A 17,406-nucleotide genomic window follows, 5' to 3' on the forward strand; every position below is an offset into this window, starting at 1 on the left:
CTTGGGGGCCATCTTAGAATTCTACCTACCATAGCACTTTTGTTAAAATTATAAATTACTTTTATAAACTAATTATATTATCCAAGGGCCGAGTACATGTTGGTGCTATTTTTTTCTTTTTTTAGATAAATTGATCAGATTTTCTTTAAATTAATTAATTTATTTATTTTTGGCTGCCTTGGGTCTTCACTGCTGTGTGTGGACCTTCTCTAGTTGCAGCGAGCAGGGGCTACTCTTCGTTGCGGTGCGTGGGCTTCTCATCGCAGTGGCTTCTCTTGTTGCAGAGCACGAGCTCTACGCACACAGGCTTCAGTAGTTGTGGCATGTGGGCTCAGTAGTTGTGGCACGCAGGCTTAGTAGCTGTGGCTTGAGGGCTCTAGAGAGCAGGCTCAGTAGTTGTGGCGCACAGGCTTAGTTGATCCACGGCATGTGGGATATTCCCAGACCAGGGCTCAAACCCGTGTCCCCTGCATTGGCAAGTGGATTCTTAACCACTGAGCCACCAGGGAAGTCCCCATGTTGGTGCTACTGCTGGTTCTCAGAAACCAGCAATCGTAAAAGTATGTAAGTGTGATATAATGCTATGCTGAAGACCCCAAACTGCCATATACCCTGTGCCATTAGTTTAGAATTCAACTTCTGGGAAAACAGTCTGTTTAAAGCAGTTATATCTTTTAGTTTGCAAAAGGTATAGTATAGGGCTTCCCTGGTGGCGCAGTGGTTGAGAGTCCGCCTGCCGATGCAGGGGACACGGGTTCGTGCCCCGGTCCGGGAAGATCCCACATGCCGCGGAGCGGCTGGGCCCGTGAGCCATGGCTTCTGAGCCTGCGCTCCACAACGGGAGAGGCCACAACAGTGAGAGGCCCGCGTACCACAAAAAAAAAAAAAAAAAAAAAGGTATAGTGTAATCAAGTAAGGAAAAAGGGGAAAAAATGGCAACAAGACTGCAATATCAGAACAATATTAAGGTGCCCCTTTCCCACAATAACTATGGAGTTATGTGCCCCAAGAATGCATCACTTCTAATTTACATTTAGCCCTACGGGAAACTTAAGACACATATTATAAAAGTTTTGAATTATGGACTTCTCTGTACAATATAACATGATAAATGCTAATATAGATATGTGTAAACTCTTCACAGCAAGGTAGAATCCATTGTCAAACACAGGATAAGTAAAAAAGACAGACAGAAAATTTTTCTTCCCACATACCTAAGGTTGATTTAAATTAAATGGCTTGGGGAGTATGTGGGAGGAAAAATGGAACCAGCTCCGGACTGAAATCTGTAAAAGTTCAAACACCTCTAATTCCATACCACAAAACAACAACAGCTGGCAGCTGAGATTGACAGATGTGTCAAGATGCCTGTACCCATTAGGGTAGCGGCCACAGTCAGGGCACTCTGGGCATTTTTATTTTAAATCTTCAGGGGTTTTGCAGGTAATTACAAACAAACTTTTAAAAAATCCATCATGCTGAAACTGAGTACAGAATATAAGGTGTTAACCCAGAAGCAAATATTTATTTAAAAGAGAATTTGCCTCCCCTGGCTCAGGATCAGCTCTCTCATTGAATAAGAAGCAGTTCTCAGTACCATCTGGCTCTGAACTGCATTTTGAAATAACACAGATAATCACTATTGCCACTAGCAAGTCATAAGGGATTGGAAGAGAACATTCATAATATGGAAGTCAAAATGACTCTCAAAGCTAATTATAAAATATATTTGATTTCTAGAAGACATAAAGAATAGAAAAACTTCTCTGAAATTTGTTTCCTAAATGAGGTAGGGGAGTGTGGTCCATCTATATTAAATTACTTCTAATTTCACCAAATGCACTGTGCTGCCTCTTCCAGCCAAACCTTTGCAAATACTATTCTTGCCACTTTGACTGGACAACACTTCCTACTCCCTCAGATCCCAGTTTAGACATCAACTTTTCCAGAAGTCTTCCTTGATCATCCTATTCCCCACAATAGGTGAGGTGGCCCTCCTACATGAACCATGTACCTGGCTGGCATAGCACATATCACACTTTGCCCTGCAATTGCCTGCTCAGTGGTCTTTTCCATGAGTGTGAGCTGTCAAAGGACAGAAACTATACCTTCTCCAATAGCCTCTGTATCCCCGAGTACCTGAAGAGCATCCAGACCATTACAGATGCTGAATATGTATTGCTGGATGACTGAATGGTAGGAAGGAAGGGAAGGCAAACTGGCCAGAATAGGGCAGTGATGTCCCAGGCCTCAGCTATCACAGGGGAATGGAGAGAAGAAAAAGGAAAAGTGTAATCAGAGCCCAGGTTCTGTCACTAATTAGTTCTTTGACCCTAAACAAGCCACTTCATCTCTGGAACCTCTGTGTCCTGAGTGGAAAAATAAAAAGGTTGGACTAGGAGGGTTCATCAAGTCTCTTCCAGATTTATGTTCTCTCATATCTTTGTCTTCCGGACTGCCCATGCTTTATCAGCATACCCATTTTAACATGTCTTTTAAAGTCAAATAATATTCAGTTGGGTTCAATAGAGTGAGGGGATAGAAAGATGCAGCTAATTGAGTACAGTGCCTATAAATGCTGACTGAATGCATGAATAACTGAGCAGCCTTCCTAAATCCCTTTAATTGCTCCATCAGAAGGTAAATTTTTTAGCTTTGCTTCTTTTGATAATTAAATGTCATTTCATCAATGTCATCTCTAAGAGAAAAGTCAACCTCAAATCCCTTAGGAAAAAAGCAATTACACAATGGAGGAGGCTGGTGAATTCATTGCTTATCAAAGAAGCTAAGGTTTATCAAGGAAGCCACAATCTCTACTCAAGAGACACAAAGTGACCTTCGAAATATCACTTCATTGGGGCAAAATGATCAACAGGATCAACTGGTTAAAATCAAGCTGTTTCTTCCCTAGGCCATTGCTAACATTGGGCAAATAATTCCAGATAAGAATAGCATCCATGCATGCTTGATTGTTCGTCCTGTGGACTTTAATTTGCCCTAGGACCCTTGACACCAACCACATGCCATAATAAAGACACAATGTATTAAATGATGCCAGAGGAAAGATGCTTTTGCTCAGACCCAATGACATACTGCTACCCTACAAACATAGAATACATACAGAGAATTTATTATACTATAATAAGTTACCTTTTTCCTATATTTTCTACTGAAGAAGGCAGTTTCAAAAGAAAACGGGCAAACCACAAACGCTAACCTAGACAATACTATTTTTAGTTGCAAATATTTAAGCAACGTAGGTTAACCTACGATCAGTCAACATGAACAAACGATGTTACCTTATCCCAAATGACTAGACAAAATATATGAAAAATGCATTAAGTGTGAATATAGAAATCGTATTTTCAGCCCAAATGGCTGCTAAAATAAAGTTCATTTTTTGTCAGAAAAAAAAAAATAGTCTTAAAGGTATTTTCCAGATGACTGAAATGCTGGCATTTAGCTAAAGAAATTTAAACTGGGTCATAACTGATAGGTGACTCATCTCTATTCTAAATCAGATGTTTTATTCCTACCATATATTCCCTATACTGAAGTTCGACCACCACCCCTCTCCAAATTAGTTGATTTGATCAGTGTGGTCAGATCAGTTTAAATAATTCTAAACATTTTAATACTTCAAGAGTGCTATATACATACTCTTTATAGATTAATTAATATATGTGGAAATTATAAAAGAGAAAGTAATATTAACAGTTCAATCATACACACACCCACACACCCACCCACCCAAGATGTTTACCTCTGTAAACTGCCTATAATCATGCCAGAAAAAAGGTGTAGCTAAAAATGGTACAGAGAAATGTCTGTTATACTACGTAAAAATCACTTCAAGGAATACTATCTCAAGGCAGGACGCAGAGAGATCCAAGATGAGAAGGGTGGTCCATACACAGGAAGAAAAGGACCCCAAAAGACCAGGGTTAGGTCTAGATAGTAATTTGCTTTGGCAGAGGCCAAGGGGCTGTCTCTTGTGCATTGTAGGATGTTTAGCAGCACCCCTGTACTCTACCCACCAGATGCTTGCAGTAATCCTCCAGCTGTGGCAACCAAAACTACCTCCAGACATTGCCAACTGTTCCTTGGGAGGTTGGGACTTGTAAGTGTACCCCAGTTGAGAACCACTGCCTTAGACTCACAGCCACCTCGGTTGTGGCTCCATCCCCTGAGTGCCAGCCCAGTTCTTGGCTTCAGATGTAAAGTGAGCTTGACTACACGGAGGTCTAACCTTAGGTGAACAGCTCCCTGCAAAGTGGAATGGCTTCCCAGACCACTTCCTCTCGGACTAAGGGAGGAGTCTAACGAATCCTGAGTTCATCTGCGACTAGTCCAGGAAAGATGCTCAGACATCTCAAATCACCTTTTGAGGTCTCAGTCCTTAAAGCCAACAACCAAAACAAAATGAAACTACTAAGAGAGCAAAAATGGTGCAATCCTTTGAAAAGGAAGCTGCAAAACAATCCAATGGCTTAGAATGGTACGGGAAGAATCTCATGGAGGAAAATATAAACATAAACTGAAGGTCACCACAATCTTTCTTTTTCCTAAATACAGACTAACATAAACTTTTAAAAATCCAGATCTGATGTCATACTTTTTAATTTAACTGTTTTCCTATTTTTCATCACATTATTTAGTAGCTGCATCTCTGCCAGTTTGGTATTAAAACCAGGCATCCTTGTGTATCGACCTCAGGTAAATTGCTCAAACTATAGTTCAGCTAATCCCTAAAAGCTAATGATCCCACTTGTCTCATGAGGGAAGCAGGACCATAAACAGAAAAACACCAGAATAGTGTGGTGGTTAAGAATAGCTCTTTCACCTCCCTGCCATGTGACTCTGGGCAAGTCACTCTCTAAACCACAGTCTCGCATTTTAAAAATAGCGATTTTGATCGTACGTACATGCTGTTAGGTTTGTTATAAGGACTCAACCTAAGAATGCAAAGCCCTTAGCACAGTGTCTGGTATATAGTAAGGATTCAATCAATAGTAGATTACCCTTTTGTTATAAAAATTATCATTTGCATGGTCATAATTGGAAATTACCACGGATAATCAGCAATTTCATTGTATTACTCTCATAAAATGCCATGACTCTAACAATCCAGTAAGTTAGAAGTGAGAACTGGAGGAAGAAGCAGTCTCTTTGGGGAACAAAACAGTATTTTCTAAAAATGCCACATTTTCTTTTTATTAAAAGGGAAAATTAAAGAAGAGTGGCTAAGCTCCCTTACTCAAGGCTTCATCCATTTTTATCTTCCCAGGGTAATGGAACAGAAGCTGGAGGTGTTAGATGCAGGTGGAGCAATAATCATTTCCTTATCTGTGCTTTATTACTCATGGGATGGTTCCATCTTGCAGCCTACACAGAACACACTGTTCTGGGAACAACAAGTGGGTCTGACATTTCACTGGGGCAAATGACTCTTCTCACAGCAAACAATATTCCTGGGCCAGGAGTGGATCTCAAAGTGATTTCTCTTCTCCCAAGTTCTCATTCATTCAGAATTTACTGACATAATTTATTCATCAAATGCATACTGACTGAGGACCATCACCTGCCAAGAATTTTGCAAGGAGCTGGGGGTATCTTGATGATGACGTCTGGGGTGCTCAAGGAGCTTAGCCCTGGAGTGAAGCCAACATTCATTAACGGGGTGCATAACTTCAAAGTGAGCCAAGAAATGGTTATCTACGAGTGTAAAACCTCTCCCAGCCTGCAGCGTCAGCAAAGACTTCCCTAAATGACACAAGAACTGAGTGGAAAGCTCAGACGTAAGGCTTGGAACCACATTTCCCAGATTCCTTTTAGGTAGGGTCTGGTTAGATCCTACTAATGAGAGGCATTTGTGTGAACTTTGGAGCTCTGTCCCAGGACTCTGAATCTTGACCAACAGCACGATGTAAGGGTGTGGGGCGGCGGCGCGGGGGAGGGGTGAGGGCAGCCAACAGCAGGGAAGACACTTGACCAGACACTCCGGGTTACAAGGTCAGGCCACTGTCTGCTTTCTCTTGGTCTCCTAGAGCTGTCCTGGTTCTTCATCATCCCTAATCTGGTTCTACCAGCCAGATACTGGAGCTCTGGATATTCCTGCAGTAAATTTCCTTTTGCTTAAGGTAGCCAGAATTAGCTTCTGCTCTTTGCATCCATCAAGTGGTTTGTTTCTGGTAACATGCCACTTTATACAAGTCTACCTTCCCAACCAGACTGTCAGCTTCTTGAGGACTGGAGAATGTCTTATTTCTCTTTAAACCTCCAGGGCCTACAGTAGTGACTGACTGACACGTAGGAAACACTAGTAAATGCAAAATGAATATGACTTTTCACATGTTTAAAAAATTAGGAGGTTTGCCAATAATAAATAGAAAAGTCCAACTGGATATTTAACACTGAGAAAGAGCTCAATTGAGTCAGAAAGTCCTCCATACCTTACGTCAATTTTACACTCATGTGGAAATCTCTATGTTCCCTAGCCATCTTCTCAAATTTAACTTTTTAATATAAACTTCACGAAGCAATCCAGTAAGCTAATAACCACATTCCTGTAGCATTCCTTCCTCTATTGTCATTCAGAATTTTCACCATCATACTTCCAAATGGGTAGAAAAAAACTGCTAAAGGGGCAGGTCCATATATACCATTCCCAGGAGCCAACTACACTCCCCTCTCCCTGCCCTTTCCAACCCACGGGGCAATCTATGAAGCTCAGTAGACAGCTAGTGAACTTGGCGTACAGAGAAATCACCATCTGTTTTTCTACCCCTAATAAATAAAATACTTCTGCTCTATAAATTCACATTGCTTGTGGGACTGAGACCTAGAATGAAAATGGAGATAGAATTTTTCTCCAATTTAATGGCTTTAAAAAAATTTTCTTGGGTAGTAAGTTTATGCTGCAAGAATCTATGAGCTACATAACAGTCTGAATTTGATCTGGTTCAAATAATGCTACCATGTTCTAAAATCCTAGGCATTATACACTTTCCAAATGTACAATGTCATCAAGGTTTTATGACATTTACTACAAAAACTCAATAGTCAGGTAGCACCTCATCAGTGGAAGCTTGAATTCAGGTATGGGAACAGAATGCTATGGCTGTAGCATGAAAACTGGGATGCTTCTCTGACTTCAGTATCATAGCCACACAGGGATGATCCACTAAACGATCTTCATACATGCACCTTTTGACACCTACTAAAAGAGTTCCATTTCTTGGAACTATGGAGTAGAGCCAGAAACATGGTGGTAGGACCAAATCCACTCTCGATGACTTCTGTTTTGCTACACAAGTTTGATCAGAGATATTATGCCACCTGGGGTTCTCTGTTTATTCAATTTCACTTCCTTCCTCAAGTAACAAAATGCTTAGAGCGTTATGCCCGTGCCTGCTGCCCAGACATGTGACCTGTGCACATGGCTTATGGAGTACACAAGACTTCTGAGACCCAAGGCTCTGAAGGCAAAGCTGACAGATATGAGGTGCAAGCCTAGCTTGGCCAGGTTCAACATGGCTATGGAAGGAGCATACCCAGTTCTACTGGCATCAAAACACGGTGCTGGTTGCCAAAGAGTCTACAGGAAAGAAATATTAAGTAATACTGCACCTCGGACATTGACACGAGTTTATTGTTCTTCCATGCCAACACACCCTTGTCCAAAGCTTATGCTGTCCCAGTCCAGGCCTGCCCTAAATCAGCCAATTATGCTGAATGTGGTCAAAACTCTAAGGAGTCCCCAGTCCCAAAGACAGTGTTTCATTAGCCCATCAGCTTCTGTATTATTTCCACATTCTGAAGTAGTAGTTTCTGAATTGTGTGCATCACTTCTTTAGGAATTATTTCTCTTTCACACTGCAGGTATAATAGCACTCCTGCCCCATCACTATGTTGCCAGTGGTTTTATATCCTCCACCAAATGTATTGGTAAATACTCAGTGGAAAAAAAAAAAAACTTGAAGCTAAACAACCTCTCCAAATATACATGAAATATTCCCAAATCCATTATCAGCATGGCTTAAATAAGTGAGATCATGATCCTGTCGCCCAAAGGAGCCATAATACACAACTGGCTTTGTTCTAGAATTCCCAAACTGATTCCCAAACCTTTGAATCTGGCTGTGACGGAAAGTTTAAAATTTTGCAAAATACTCACATCAGCAAAAGTGGCCAACTGTCACTTCTGCATTGAAAGGACTTCCCAGGGACTTGCCTGGTGGCGCAGTGGATAAGACTCTGTGCTCCCAATGCAGGGGGCCCGGGTTTAATCCCTGGTCAGGGAACTAGATCCTACATGCATACCACAACTAAGAGTTTGCATGCCACAACTAAGGAGCCCATGTGTCGCAATTAAGGAGCCCTGAAGCCACAACTAAGGATCCTGCCTGCTGCAACTAAGACCTGGTGCAACCAAATAAATAAATAAATATTTTTTTAAAAAAAGAAAAAAGATAAAAAGAAAGTGCCTTCCCAAAATCTTTACTGAGAAAATTGTTGCCATTTATTCCTCAAGAATGAAGGAGCTTAGACTGGATAAACAAAAAGGTCCTACTGTATAGCACAATCTCCTGCGATAAACCATAATGGAAAAGAATATTTAGAAAAAAGAATGCCTCTATGTGTATAACTGAGTCACTTTGCTGTACAGCAGAGATTGGCACAACACTATAAATCAACTATACTTCAATTAAAAAAAAAAAAGAACGAGAGAGCTTAGTCTCAACTCCTGGTTGTGCAATTGTGATGTTCTTACTCGATTTGCTCTCGCACTTGGTGTCATCATAAACTTGAGGGCCAAAGAAAAAGGAGGCCTATTCTCTTAATTTGCAATAATCATTTTATTCTATACTCCCAAAGACATAAACTTGTATCTAGGTTGTTTGACCTTGGGTAAGTCTACCATAAGCCTCAGCATCGCCGGGGTTAATAACTGTGCTTGCCTCACAGGGTTATATGGTCAAAAGTAAGTAAATAGTGAACGTAATAACCATAGCAGAGTACCTAGCATACAGTGTTCAACATAAGTTAAGTTCAATAGATGCCAGCTTTTGGTATCATTTGCTGGTGGGGATTCTAAATGAAAAGCCTTCTTCTGAATCCTTAGTATATGCTCCACGAACTGCCACTTAGTCCCACCTGCCCTAGACAGTCCTTTGATTCAAAGGGTCCTCAGTCGTCTATTCCCAGCCCTCTTCTAATCACCTGTATCAATTAGCTGGAGCTGTAATGGTGACCAGGGCCTTGTCTGTAAAATCTTAACAGAAATGAATTAATAATATGATCTATCAGACCACCAATATCCTGTGAGGATGGAAGCCGCTGAGGATGGGGACACGGCTTCATGGGCGTGCAACTTGTGTAGGGTCACAGGGCCCCATACTCAGAAGAGACCCATGCTTGGGTTAATACTTTCCTTTACCATCCTGAAATTCTCAATAAAGTCTGAGCAAGGGGTCCCACATTTTCATTTTGCACTGGGCCCCACAAATTAGGTACCTGGTTGTGACTGGAGAGGTTTGGTCAGAGTGTGATAAGAATTATATTATGTTTTAAAAGAATTACTCCAGCTTGTGTTAAGAGCAGCCCGTAGTAAAGGTAAGAGTTGAAGCAGGAAAAACAGGTAGGATGCTGTCAATATAAACAAGGTGAGAGGTGATGGTGGCAAATGACACCAAGAGGAGGGCCGGTTAGATTCCATTTGCCTGCAGCTGCAGCATTGGTGCCCAGCAACATGCCTGTCTATGGCAGTGTCCTGGCCAGCCAGCTCGTGCTTCCCCCCACTGGTTCCTGCCCAGCTTCCATGCTGCCTGCTTGTTAATCTGAGACCCCTGTGTTTCCCAACAGCTTCTTTTTATTAAAAGAGCAGGTGTTGGTTTCTCTTTTTGCCTACACTTTTCCTTACGGAAGGCAAGGGACTCTATGGTCCCACCAAAATTGTACACAGTAGCAAATAAGAATTCTTAAAAAAAAAATCTGGGTGCTGTCCCCAAATCTCATTCCCCTACAATGGAGAAAATGAACTGCTGAAAGAAGGAAAGAAAAAAGAGCCCTAACCAGGTCAAGCATCTTCTGGGTTAAGTCACTGTATTAGAACTTATTATACATTCTCTCACTGATTCCAATTAAGTAATGGGTGTAAACATTACCACTCCCGCACTAAAATCTCTATGGGTTTGACAGGATAAGAGCTACTAAAGTTTATGTAAATACAAAGTGCAAATAAAATACCTTTAAGACCCACAAAACACACTGCTCAATTCTCAGTAAGCAAAAAGGAAAAATTAACTATAAATTTTAGTTTTATATCTAAATTTGTACAATTATCTCTACGTTTAAGATGGTAAATGAAAAAAAAAATCATCACTATTTAGTTCCTAGGTAATCAAATAGAAAATTCAACAGGTCATGCTAAAAATGACACAGTACAACCACCAGTAAGTTAAATACCAGTAAATTTAAAGTTTATACTCCCTAATCTACAATTCTTCAACAATAATTTCTTCTTTTCCATGTGCTCAAAAGTTTCTCTCAAATGACGAAACATGGATGTTATCAATTCTCAATCTGAAGGGCTTATGTCAGCTACTCACCTTTTTCTGAAGAACATTTATTTTCCTTTCCTTCACCTCTAACATATCCTTCATGTCTCGAATCTCTCCAGCCAGTGTCCCTTTCTCTTCTGTGAGGTCCTGCAGCTGTTTTGTTTTTTTATTGAGAAAAGATTCTTTCTCTTCTAGTCGTAATCTCAGTGCATCTACCTGAAATCAGGAAAAAGAAAAAGGGTTGTAGTTTTACAGAGAGGTCATCAGTAACCATCAGTCCTGCCCTGCGAGGAGCATGGGGCAGCAGTAAACCTTCTGAGCAGTGTGATCAAACACTGCTCATGGGCACCTCCAGGTGTTTCAAAGCCTACATCTACCTTAAAGTTCTGTTGCATGTGTACCCGAACAGTAATACATTTTTTAAAATATAAGGTTTATATGAAATAAGACGTTATGAAATAGTAGTATGTCTCACGTTGTAAAACCAAAGGTTGGGGGAAAAAAGCACACTAATTCTGTGTGTCTTTGAGAGCCCAGGGAGGGTACAACACGTCTCATGCAGCATCCTCCAGGGATGCTCATGTTCTCCTCAGAGAATACAATGAGCCATGCCACGGATATCTGGGAGAACAAGACTGACACGTTGAGAAACACTCCTAAATTAGAAAAAGACGTGTTGCCAAGAGGAAGGAAATGCTGCTAGAAGAAAATGCTGTGGAAATGACACTCGTTCTCCAGCTTTATGAAAGACTGCTTTCCAAGTACTAAAGAAAAAAAAAAAAAAAAAGACAGAGCATACAAAAAATTCCTATTTCTACCTTAGCTCAAAACTTAGATTATTACAATTTCTGCTTTTCAAGTGTCAGTAATAAAATGATGAAACATAACCTTTATTTTTTCAATTTTAACATTCCAAAGACCATGTGCAAAAAAAGTTTACATGGGTGATGTGGGGCGTGGGGGTGATGGAAGACTTTAATCCTCACCTTCTGTACCAAGAATTGGACAGATAGAAGCTACATCAACATTCAGGAAGTAATGATGCAAGCATGTTATTCAGAGATATCAAAATAACCAGGCATAAAGAGTTTAAACAGGTGGTCTTGAGGAAAAAGAATGGGACAGGGGTGAGCTGGGGGCTGCTGCATCTGATAGCAATTCTTGTTGAACATTTTGCTCATTACATTACCAGCAGGTAAAATTTGGATGAAAGGGGAAAAAAACAAAAGTTGTTCACAAAGGATGCAAGAATACTGTAATACGCCAAAATAAATAGATATGTAAATACTATGAGGACTCAAAGTCAAAGGCAACTGGGAACAACGGAAAGAGGACACTTAGGTTTTAGGCCAGGTTCTGCTTCCATCTTCTACCTGTGAGAATCAGGACAAATAACTCTCACTTCCCCACACCCAGGCTTCCAGACTCAGTTTCTTCATTCATAAAACAAAGTGGTAAGAACAGACTGTCTCTAAGTGCCTGACATTTTATGATTTTAAAGACAGAATTCAGTCATAGGCAGAATACATCAGGGAAGGATGATGATATTAGAGATAAAGTTATCAGAGTAGAATCTCCTTTTCGTACCCCTTTCCAAGAAAGGGGTGCCAAAGTTGTGTTTTTAAAGGTCAAAGGTGATGGGGAGGTTGGTGAGGAGGTTTTCTAGTTTCTGTCCCAGAGAGGAGGATGAAGCTGGGAGGTCCCAGCAAGGGAAGAAGCGATGACGAGTGCTTGAAGCCCAGTTGGCCGAATGACCCAGACTGCATTACGAGAGAGGATGGACATTCTGTGCTTGCCGAGGGTGTGAACTGCAGATTCTTCATACATCTGATAGCTGTGTGTCTTCTTACATAATGGCCATAGAGGCCGGGGCGTGTGGGTGAAGGGGATACTCATGGCCTGGGGATCTCCCCTTTTCTAAGTGAAAATTCACGCCAATTGCACTAAAGCCTAAACATCCCAGATTCTCAAGTGGCTTATCTTGGTTTAAAGTTATCTTCGTCTACCAACCTGGAGTAACATCAATACTTCTCTTGGAGCTTTCCTCTTATCTGGTGAAAAAAATATGATTTTTAGTTTATACATAAAGGATGCCATTTAGTGGGTTCCCTGGAAATTGGTGGAACATGCTGAACACTGTAGATCACAGCAGTGGTTAGAAGGGGTTACATATCCAATTGTAGAGATTTGCACACAGGCTGACCAGGATTCAGTGTATATCTGAGAAAAAACTGTGGTCCCATTAGCCCCACATTCTACCTATCAAAGATGAATGGTCTGTATCTGGATCGAAGGAAACACCCAATATCCAAAACCATGATTGAAATAAATTACAATATGGGAGGTAGTGAGTAGTGCTAGAGAGAGTTTAGAAAAAGAGACTCTCTATTGATGAATAATAAGCTTAACATTTGCAGTGCCCTCTGGCTATGTGTGATCTATCAGTGCCCTGCCCCATCTTACTGAGCCAGAAGAGATAAACAGCAACCTTAGCCATAAGACTATTTCTCCAGGAATAAAATGGAGAGCAAAGATGGTCGTGATCAACACACTACTCACAACACCCAAACTCTACATGGCAGGAGGGAGTCTGTGCCAGCTAAGGTCTTCTTTTTGGGAGTTTATTTTCCACGTGCCTGACAGCATATACTTAGCTTCAAAGGAATTTGAATTGTGCCATTCAGTCACCTTCACTCTATCTTTACAGCTTTGCACAGTCTCCTGGAATCAAGAAATGAAGCTTAAGGGTCTTTTTTTTTTAGACAAAACTTTGACCTGAACTGCATCCAATTCTCAACCAACATTAGCCCAGTTTGTAGTAAGCAAGCATGACATCATTTCTAAAGTCAAATTTTAACTTCCAGATGGTGCAAAACCACAAGCAGGCACACAGACCTTCTGATGCACAGAAGTTTAAATACAAGGAAGATCAGGCCAGAAAGAACATAGTCTATTAAAAATTAGAATATGTAGTTCCAAACTGAGTAACAATGAGTAGGATTAAAGTTCCCCTCGCTAATACTCGAACCTCACTCGACAGTGTACATCATTTTTAAAAGAATCAGAAAAGCCCTGAAGTTTAGATTATATTCCAACATCAGGTAGAGACATAAAAGTTAAAATGTTTGGGAATATGAAATACCTTTCTCTGCCTCGTCACTCAACACCAAATAATTTTAAGGGCCCTTGACTCTCTCTCAAACTTTGGCAGTCAACTCAATAACAAAACTTGGCAAAGCAAAGAGCACCATCATTTCCCAGAAAAAAAAAGAAATTAGAACTGTATGATACAGTCAGTGCACAAAGACCCATAGGTTGAATTTCCAATTTTTACATATGACTTAACCACATGGGAACTAGTCACCTAATGTTAAAACTAAGACAATCTTTTCATTTTAGAAGAATTACTCATTACCTTCTGATCCAGTTGTGTATTTGTGTGTATATGTGGGTGCATGTGTGTGCATATTTAAAAGCATATAACATATGAAAATTTAACCTTTTACCTGGCAGTATGAAACATGAAGCATTTGTTATCACTTCTGTTCCAGGTAATAACTTGAAAGAAAAGGACCATGGCAATGAAATGGGCAAAAACTGCCAAAATCAGAGTTAAACATTATTAATCTTCATTGTCATCACCCAGGAATTATAACCAGTTCCAATGGTGAGGTATGTTTCTAGAAGTTCTATATATAAGCTTCCTGACCTTTCTCCCATAAGGTCACATAGGCCTTCAGAAACGGGTACAATATTGTGACAAAACACAAAGTGCTACTTGATGTGCCATGAATAATTTTTAAAAATCAAATGGTTCACTTCAATCTTAAAATGACTACAGCAACACTTGAGAAAAAAAAAAAAACACTTGAGAGAGAAAAAGGGGCCACTTGAAAATTTTCACAGATTGAATACTACTTACTCGACAACACTTCAGGCATTGAATAAACATGCTATCACAAAGAAAAACTTTAAAAGAAAATGAAACTGGAACATACACAAAAGCTCCCAATATAGTTTTATTTCACATTCAAAGTGTCGTTTGTTTGTTTTTCCTAATAGTAGACTTGGGTTAAGTGTATATTTGAATTTGATTCAACTTGCAATCATTCAAATGAGGAGACAGTTTCAAAGTTGGAAGTATGCATAAAGTACATAGCTTCCAAAGACACAAACACTAAAAATAACCTAAAATCTATAAGTTGCTGTGGTAGTAACCACTACTTCTCACTCACATCCAATTCTCCTTTCCTTCCTGAACACAGGAACAATTTCCCTTCCCAGCCCCCTTGTGGGAAGATGAGGCCATGTGTTTTATTCATGAAATGTAAGCAGAAGCGACATACATCATTTCCTGTCTATGCCATCCCCACCCACCTCCCCTTCCTCAGAGATCTTAAAGGCTACATTTTCCAGATGGTGGAGCTAGATGATGGCAGAACCTCCATAAATCTGGATCCTCAAGAGAAGCAGGATCCCCCTAACCTCCTGCCCTCCAATCCCTAACACGGGTTGGACATAACAGTATGATGTGTTAAACCACTCATCAATAATTACAATAATTTCCCCTGGTTTTACTAAAAAGTGTGTGCCTGAAAGCTAGAAAGGTCTGTCTTAGAGACTACCATAAACCTAAACGAAATCTACTCCTTCCACGTGTGTTAAGACCTCAAAATCTACTTTCCCCTAACCTTTCACTCCAATTCCAAAGAAGGGGGGAAATGTCAGAGGGCCAAGGCCAGAGCTGAAAGGAAGAAGTAGCAGAACCCTAGGGAGTGAACACAGAGGTTAAAGATCAAGACCTTGGGGAGAAAAGAAAGAGAGACGGAAGAGGAAGAGTCTCCTTAAGCACATTGGTTTGAACTTCAGTTTGTATCCATATCAACAAGTGGCTCAAGTAGACAACTCTGTTTTGCCAAGTCTCTGCGTTGCAAATATATGTGTTCAAGCAACTCATGGCAATGGCCATGGACTTACCCACGGGCCTTCCAAATGTCAGGAACAACACTAAGGTGTTATGAGCAGAATGTGGATAATAAGAGTACCTCTTTCACCAAGTTATGTTAAAGATTAAATTAAATAACACATATAATGCACTTAGCACAGTGCCTGGCACCTAGAAGCACTCAATACATTTTTGCTATTATTATTATATTTTATTATTCTGCTTTCCACAGCCTCTAACCCAGTGATTTATACACTGTAGGAACGCAATAAAGGTTGCTGATCAACAACCCTCAGGAAAAGTGAAGAACGAGCAAGTAAGTTTTTGTGCTCTAACATGTACCAGAGTGTTACATTGTCTGTCATTTACTTTAAAATATTTCAGCATACACAGTATGATATGTGTGTCTACGTGGAGGGGGTGCCTGGGTGGGTGGGTAGATGGGTATATTTCCCAAATGCAAAAAAGTTCTCCAGGGGTAGTTAATTAGCCTATGAAAGATTTCAGTTAAAAGCTGAGATGCCAGAGTCAACTACCAAAAGTGCCTCAATATTCTTTATATTTGATGAGTACCTGAAATTTGGTCAATTAACATAATTGATGTGAGGAGTGATTTTTCCTTGGTGAAATGGGCAGTGTTCGAGATGTGTGGATTGGCTAGAAATGTTGCACAGACACTTCCACCCTTCCAGAAACAAGACTGAAGACAGTGTGTCCAATGAAAATATGATGCAAGCCACATATGTAATTTTTCAATTTTAGTAGCCAAGTTTAAAAAGTAAAAAGAAACAGGTAAAATTAATTTTAATGATATATTTAACTTAACCCTATATCAAAACCCTAATTCTGATAACACTATATCAAAAATATTACTTTAACATGTAATCAATATTAAAAAATTAATAATATATTTTACATTTTTTGTATTGTCTTCAAAATTCAGCATTTATTTTACACTTTTAGCATATCTCAATTAGAACTAGACACATTTCAGGTGCTCAATAGCCCCATATGGCTCATGGCTACCATATTGGACCATGCATGATTCCAATAAGCCCCAAAGTTTCAACCCTTAGATTTTGATCTCCCCACATATAATTAATCTCTAATTATAGCAAAAGTTGCCTTTCAGAAAAAAATGACCTTCAGGAACTGCACCATTAAAAATTAACTTATAGATGAGGGTGTGTCTATCTCTTACCCTATACTTAGGTTATGTCTTTCTACTCTTCGACTTCTGCACCTATTTTGATTTCAAATTTCTCTTCTCTGTAGGTGCTCTTTCTATCTCCAGTAACTAGAATTATTCATTCATTCATTCAACAAATACGAAGACTTGATTTTGTGCCAGGCACTGTCCTAGTTTAGAGATACAGCCTTTTAACAAGACTGTCAGGTCATGACTTATTGAACCATATATTTGTGAAGTTGGAGGTGGGGTAGAGCAAGTAAGTATTACGTAAATATTATCAGTAAACATGATTTTTAGGGTAAGAGGAAAGTAATACAAATATAAGAACATATGTAAAAGCCTTGTAAAAAAAACTGGATAAAAAAGGCTAATTTGTGGCTATCTGTGTTTATTGGTGAAAATGTATATTGTGTGTTTGGGTACATACAAAATAATAAAATTCATGATTTAGCAAATGTCTATCAGCTATTATAAATTAGACTTGGACTGACACTTTGATATTCATTAAAATGGTTTATTTAACTGATGGCTACCCTTTACTATCCCATCTTAGAACACTAAATGGTCTTTATTGATTTGTTTTTGCTTTGTTTCATTTTGGCTGTGCCACAGGGCTTGTGGGATCTTTGTTCCCCGACCAGGAATTGAATTCGTGCCCTCGGCAGTGAAAGCTTGGAGTCCTAACCACTGGACCGCCAGGGAATTCC

The 17,406-nt window shown here is 39.9% G+C and overlaps 1 protein-coding gene across 1 annotated transcript in view; it reads right to left on the reverse strand.

Annotated features, from left to right (window-relative positions):
- ERC2 (ELKS/RAB6-interacting/CAST family member 2) overlaps positions 1-17,406 on the reverse strand; it is a 759,104-nt gene that overhangs the window by 400,672 nt on the left and 341,026 nt on the right. The window contains exon 6 of the mRNA XM_027121473.1: positions 10,611-10,778. Within this exon, the coding sequence (XP_026977274.1) occupies positions 10,611-10,778 (168 nt within the window). The remainder of the gene's footprint in view (positions 1-10,610; positions 10,779-17,406) is intronic.

Source organism: Aethalodelphis obliquidens, unplaced genomic scaffold, assembly GCF_003676395.1.
Source record: "Aethalodelphis obliquidens isolate GAN/ISIS:26980383/991018 unplaced genomic scaffold, ASM367639v1 scaffold22, whole genome shotgun sequence".
NCBI lineage: Eukaryota > Metazoa > Chordata > Mammalia > Artiodactyla > Delphinidae > Aethalodelphis > Aethalodelphis obliquidens.